Here is a 7,161-nt window from a genome sequence, read left to right on the forward strand (position 1 = left end):
ATTTTTTCTACTGATAACTAGAAGTTAAACTTTAATTGTGATTGGTGACATACTGACAAATTGGCACAGATTAGTTCCTAAACGCCTAATCATGAAATGGACACGGGAGAGCTAGCAATGAATACACTGAGTTATAAATTCCTTTATGATACATACTAAGTGTATTTTTTGAAATGTGTGTGATGTAAAATTGTATTTTACATACACAAAGAAGGCTTGTTATTTAAAGATACCATGATGAAACTTATAATCACTCTCATATTTATTTTTTTGCAGTGCTCTGATTTTTATTCACTATAAAGGACTTTCGATAACAAGGTATATCTGTACCTTTTTATATCACTGTAGTAAGCTGTTCCTCTCAAATGCCCATGATTTTGTTTTTATGATATATCTTGTTATTATAATTTTCAAAAAGCTTTATATATACACATATATACAAATGCATGCTAGATATGTATACGCATATATGGGTTAACAGTGGCTCAATCAAACATAACAATATAAGCACTATATATACAAAGTTAATCTAAGTGATTTTACATGTATATTTAAAAAACTAATGCAGTCACTCAAATATTGTTTTTAGAGAAAACAATACAAACCGGGAAAGATAGTTCTTTATACATATGTAAGTCTAGACTGAAGTTATAATAACTTTCTCTCTCTCTCTGTTTCTTCCCGCCTCCCTTTAAAGAATAGGGTATGAATAATGAGAAGAGAACAAAAAAGAAGGCAAAAGTGGTAACAAATAGAGAAATGACTACACAGAAGCTGTTTTCTAAATATCTGCTTCGACTTACTAGAACCTAAATAATACTTCCGGTAGTTTAAAGGAAAAGAGAGTCAGTTTTAAAATATACCTATAAATCTACAATCAATTACCATACCTTTCAAAACAGTTCAAGACTTGAAGTTTAAAAAGCTAAAAAATTACTGAAAAATAAAGAATCTCGCTGATGTATTAACTTTGCCCACAATCTTGCCATTACCTCCTTCGACTCTCGAATGACCTAGGAGAGTTGTTCCTCTAGGGATACATGCCCGAAGCCACACTGCTTTCCGTAATACTAGAATAAGATCTGAACCTATAAAGGTTTCTCTGAAAGTTTCTTATGAGAAACTAAACACATCTTTGAGTTCTCAAGAGCAAAAAGAAATAACTGCTTTACCAGTCTCCATCTGGACGCCTTTGCTCTTCTCCCTGCCCAGGTTCTTCTACTTCTTGTGCTAATTCTTGTTCCACGGCCAACAGCTCAGCTGATGTTCTTGCAAGTAAGGCTGACACTGCATCCTAGAGAGTGTAAAACATATGGCAATTAACATCATATGCTTCTAGAAATTTAAAAACTCATCAGAGGGGGACTTATGTTTCCAGTTATGAAAAAGAAGCTGGTATTCGGCCCAATTCTTCTGAGAATACGAAAGATGAATAAAATAAAACAAAAGCTAAGAAACAAAAACTCCAGGTGTTTTAAAGCAATGAAGAGCAACAAAGGCAATCAGGACTAGAGGGCCACGATCCCAAGCATAAGGGAAATGCAAGGAGGTGAACCAACCATCACTGCCACTCTTTTCCCTTGGAGGCATATGCCAATTCTAGTGCTGAGGCATACAAGCTAAACAGACTGTGGCTGCCCTGTGGCAGTGTTGGTAGAATGCAAAGATGAAACCTGAGTGGAAGACCACCATGCAGTCAGCACACAAGGGACCAGAGAAAATGAACTCTAAAGTGAACCCAATATTCTGCGCAAGATTCCTATTGAGGCAATTGCCATTCCTAAGCTGCAAATGTGCAGAGCAAGCAGCTGAGAAACAAAGCAAAAACCAGCTGGTTGGAGGTTAAAACAGCAAGCACATATTTCAGTTGCCTCACCAACCTAGGAAGAGAAAATTTGGAATTCAGGTCCCCCAAGTGATCCAGGTGATCTGCCCATATTGTAAACTGCCTTCCAGAAGAAAATTAAATCCTCCCTGGAGGAAGCTATCAGCCAGAGACTCTATAATTCTTCATATATAATATTCAGCATTCCACTGAAAAAAGAACTGAAAGCCAAGAAAAAAAATAGACAAAAGAGGCAGACCCACAGGTGATCCATATACTGCAGTTATTTAGAAAAGGAACAAAATTTTACAATTAATATGTTCAAGAAAACTGAAGAAATGATGGAGAATTTCACTAGAATAAACATACACGCATAAAAAAAAAATCACATTAGCACATCAGAGTGAAATTGTTGAAATTTGGGGGAAAAAAAAAGGAAAATTCACAAGCAGTGAAAGAAAAAAAGATGCATTACCTCTGAAAGACCAACAATTTTGCAATCTCTCCTCTGGGTATCTACCTGAAAAATTTTATAACATTTGTTTGTAAAGATATATGTACCCCATGTTCACTGTAGCATTTTCACAATAGCCAAGACATGGAAACAACCTAAGTGTAGGTCAATAGATGACTGGATAAAGAAGATGTGATACATATATACAGTATAATATAGTGTAATACAATATAATATAATATAAAGCTAACAAACGTCTATAGAATACTCTACCCAACAGTAGCAGAATATACATTCTTCTCAAGTGCACATGAAACATTCTCCAGGACAGACCATAGGCTAGGCCATAAAAACAAGCCTCAATAAATTTAAGAAGACTAAAATCCTACAAAATATGTTCTTTGACCACACTGTAATGAAATTAGAAATCAATAAAAGGAAATAAGAAATGAACAAATATGTGAAAATTAACACATTCATAAATAACCAATGAGTCAAAGAAGTCACAAGGAAAATTACAAATACTTTGACATGAATGAAAATTAAAACACAATAAACTAAAACCTATGAGATGCCACTAAAGCAGTCAGTGCTCAGAGGGAAATTTATAGCTGTTAGCACCTATATTAAAAAATAGAAAAGATTTCAAATCAATAACCAAACCTCCCACATTAATAAAATGGAAAAAGAGCAAAATAAACTTAAAACAACTGAATAAAGACTAGAGTGGAAATTCATGAAATAAAGAGAGAAATATTAGAGAAAATCAATGAAAAGATAAAAAAAGTTGATGAACCTTTAGTGAAACTAACCAAAAAAAGTAGAGTGAAAGCTTAAATTACTAAAATCAGGAATGAGGGGATATTACTAGCAACTTTACAGATATAGTAGATAAAGGGCAATACTATGAACACCAGTATGCCAACAAATTAGATAACCTAGATGGGTAAGTTCCTAGAGAGACACAAGTACCAAAACTGACGCATACATAAAAATTCTGAATAGACTTATAACAAGTAAAGAGATTGATTTAGTAAGCAAAAAACTTCCCACAAAGAAAAATCCAGGCTCAGCTAGTTTCAGTGGTGAATTCTACCAAACATTTAAAAAATAATTTATGTCAATTCTTCTCAATCTCCTCCAAAAGGTAGAAGAGGAGGGAAACTTCCTAATTCATTCCATGAGGCCAGAATTACCCTGATATCAAAACCAAAAATATTATAAGAAAACTATGAATATAGACCAAAAAAAAAAGTCCTCCATGAAGTAACAGAAAACTGAATCTAATAACATATAAAAAAATTATATTCCACGACCAAGTAGAATGTATCCTAGGAATGAAAGATTTGTTTAACATGGGAAAATCAACAAATCATATGAATAGAATATAGGAGAAAAATCGCATGATCATCTCAATAAATGCTGAAAAGCTCTTCTCAAATCCAACCGCCTTTAATGATAAAAACACTCAACAAACAAGGAAAAGAAAAAGAACTCCTCAATCAGATAAAGACATCTACAAAAAACAGACAGCAAATTCATCCTTAATAGCGAAAGACTGAAAGCTTCCCTGTGAAGATCAGGCACAAGACAAGGATGTCTGCTCTCACCATTTTTAGTATTGTACTGCAAGTTTCTAGCCAGGGCAAATAGGCAAGAAAAAGAAAAGACAACTGGAAAGGAAGAAGTAAACTAACTCTATTTGCAGAACATAAGATCTTATACATAGAAAATTGTAGGGAATATACTAAAAAGCTATCAGAACTAATAAATGAGTTCAGAAAGGTTGCAGGATACAAGATAAATAGACAAAAATTAATTGTGCAATGAATAATCTGAAAATTCAATTAAGAAAATAGTTCTATTTATAATAGCATCAAAAAGAATAAAATTAACAAAAGAAGTACAAACTTTGACTTTGAAAACTATGAAATATTGTTGAAATGAAGGAAGACTTAAATAAGTGGAAAGACATCCTGTATTCATGGGTCAGAAGACTTAACACTTAAGATGACGACACTCCCAAACTGACCTACAGACTCAATGCAATCTCTATCAAAATCCTAGCTGTTTTTTTCCCCTCATAAATTGACAAACTGATACTAAAATTCATATGGAAATGCAAGAGACCTTGAACAGCCCAAGCAGTTTCAAAAGAAAAAGTTCAATGACTCATATGTTCTGATTTCAAAATAACTATAAAGCTACAATAATCAAAGCAGTGTGGTACTGGCATAAGTACAGACATAAATATTAATGAAACTGAATTTGGAGTCCAGAAATATAAATGCTCACACTTATGGACAATTGATTTTTGACAAGGGTGCCAAGATAATTCAATAGGGAAAGAATGGGTTTTTTCACTAAATAGTGTTGGGACAACTGTATGCCTACATACAAAAGAATGATATTGGAATGACCCATTCCTCATATTACACATAAAAAACAACTCAAATAAATCAGAGACTTAAAAATAAAACTAAACTTTAAAACTCTCAGAAGAAAACACAGGAGTAAATCTTTGTGATGTTAGGTTTGGCAATGCCTTCTAAGATATGACCCCAACAGCCATAAGCAGTAAAAGAAAAAAATACACAATTTGACTTTTATCACAATTTAATACTTTACTGCAAAGGAAACCATCAAGAAAGTAAAAAATAACCCAGAGAATATGAGAAAATATCTGCAATTTATTGGATAAGAGACTTATATCAAGAATACATGAGGAACTCATAACTCGATAATAAAAAGATAAATAACCCATTTTAAAAAGACAAGGGATCTGAGTAGACAGTTCTAAAAAAAAAAAAAAAAAGAATGTACTAACGGCCAGTAAGTCCATGAAAATAAGCTCAATATCATCAGTCATTAGGAAAATGTGAATCAAAACCACAGAGCTCTCCCATTAACGCCCACAAACATGGCTAGAATCAAAAAGACAGGCTCATGACATGTGGCACTGGAACCCTCCTGCATTGCTGGTGAGAATGTAAATGGTGCGGCCATTTTGGAAAACGGTCTGACAGTTCCTTAAAATGTTAACACTGATTCACCATATGATCCAGCTATTCCACTCCAGGTATAGTCCCAAGAGAAACGAAAACATATGTCCATATAAACTCTTGTATAAAAATGTTCATAGCAGCATTATTAATAACAGGCAAAAAGTAAAAATAGCCCAAATGACCATCAGCTGATGAATAGATAAATTAAAGGTAGTATATCCATACAATGAAATATTATTTGGAAATAATAAGAAATGAAGTATTAATACATGCTGTTATTTGGATGTTCCTTGAAAACATAATGCTAAGTAAAAGGAGACAGTCACAAAAGAACAAATATTGTATTATTCCATTTATATGAAATGTCTATAATAAACAAATTTATATAGAAACATTAGTGGTTGCCTTGGGTAAAAGGGTTTGTGGAGAACCAGGAGCAACTGCTACCTAATGCGTACGGGGCTTCCTTTTGGGATGATGACAATGTTCTAATGTTAGCTTGTGAGGATGGTTGCACAACTCTGCGAATTTACTAAAAACTACTGAATTGTGTGCTTCAAATGGGCGAACTGTATACTATAAATGGGTGAATCGTATATGTAAATTACATTGCATAAAGCTGCTAAAAAAATTTATACACGGTGTGACCATTATAAAAGCATTCTAAAAGGTATAAATCATACTTCATCATCTTTACGCCTTACTTGGTGTCTACCACAAACCTGGGTGTGTAATGTAAGTTCTACTAACACTTTTGTTTCCCTTTTCCCACCTACCACAATGTCCACTATAGTTTCTTGCACATACTAGATGATCAATAGAGAACTGTTGCTTTAATTATCTGACTTATATTTAGTAAAATCTTTCCTTATAGACAATCTAAAATAAACGTGAACTCAGAAACAATATCTACAAATATAAAAATCACTGATGAATGGCCTCATTACATGTCTTTTTGTAAAATTTTTGAAGTACTTAAGTATGACTGTTGTTTTCAATAGACATTTTAATAGAAAATGCTTATGAATATTGATATTAAAAATGGAAACTAAGATACTGTTTAAGCTTAAGAATTTTTAACGTTTGCAAAATAAAATAGTTCCAAATGTATAACTTGACAGTGAACACAATGTAGGAAAGTATAAATTTAAATGAAAATGTTTTTTATGGTCGCTTAAAACAATGAAGCCTCAACATTGTTTTATTTTTATGGAAGGATGTGTGAGCAGAAACAAGCCATTCTTTTATAAACTATACTTGAAGCAGAGCTAGAAATTCCCCCTTCCCTTCCCTTCCTCCCTTCCTTCCTTCTATTTTTTAGGAAGCTGGGAGAAAAGGTAAACTGTGAAAGGAGAAAAGAAAGGATAGTGAAAGTGAATAAAAACACACTGGTATCATAGCATTCTATAGCATTCCATATTATTTTATTTAATTGTAATGACTTTTTTCTCTAACTTTGACTCACCAAGTCTATAGGATCTACTAATGGCTGGTTTGGTTGAAATACAGAATCCTCATTTTCTTCTTCATTCTTTTTGGAAGGCATTTGCTTAGAGGGAAGCAAGTTATACCACAGAGTGAAAATCTCATTGGAAAATGGTAAATCTGCCAGACTGATTTGAGTTCCAGCCTATGAGACGTGGAAAAAAAAAAAAAAAGAGAAAATAAAATGTTTAAATTCATACTTGCTCCTCCTGATATAAGATTATTGGGCAAGCTTGTTTTAGGGTTAAAAAATGTAGTACTCATTATAAAAAGCATTGCTGGATTAAAAAAAAAAACGACATGTTTTATATTTTCAGGTGTGAGTAAATAAGAAATAATCCCTCTAAAAGCCAACCTTGGGGTTATTTTGTGAGATACTATTTTGTCTAAAC

The 7,161-nt window shown here is 33.0% G+C and overlaps 1 protein-coding gene across 1 annotated transcript in view; it reads right to left on the reverse strand.

Moving 5' to 3' along the window:
* WWC2 (WW and C2 domain containing 2) overlaps positions 1-7,161 on the reverse strand; it is a 92,367-nt gene that overhangs the window by 29,092 nt on the left and 56,114 nt on the right. Inside the window, exons 15-16 of the mRNA XM_023532881.1 lie at positions 6,750-6,914; positions 1,173-1,294 (exon numbers count right to left, since the gene is read on the reverse strand). Of these exons, the coding sequence (XP_023388649.1) occupies positions 1,173-1,294; positions 6,750-6,914 (287 nt within the window). The remainder of the gene's footprint in view (positions 1-1,172; positions 1,295-6,749; positions 6,915-7,161) is intronic.

This window comes from Pteropus vampyrus, unplaced genomic scaffold, assembly GCF_000151845.1.
Source record: "Pteropus vampyrus isolate Shadow unplaced genomic scaffold, Pvam_2.0 Scaffold92, whole genome shotgun sequence".
Taxonomy (NCBI): domain Eukaryota; kingdom Metazoa; phylum Chordata; class Mammalia; order Chiroptera; family Pteropodidae; genus Pteropus; species Pteropus vampyrus.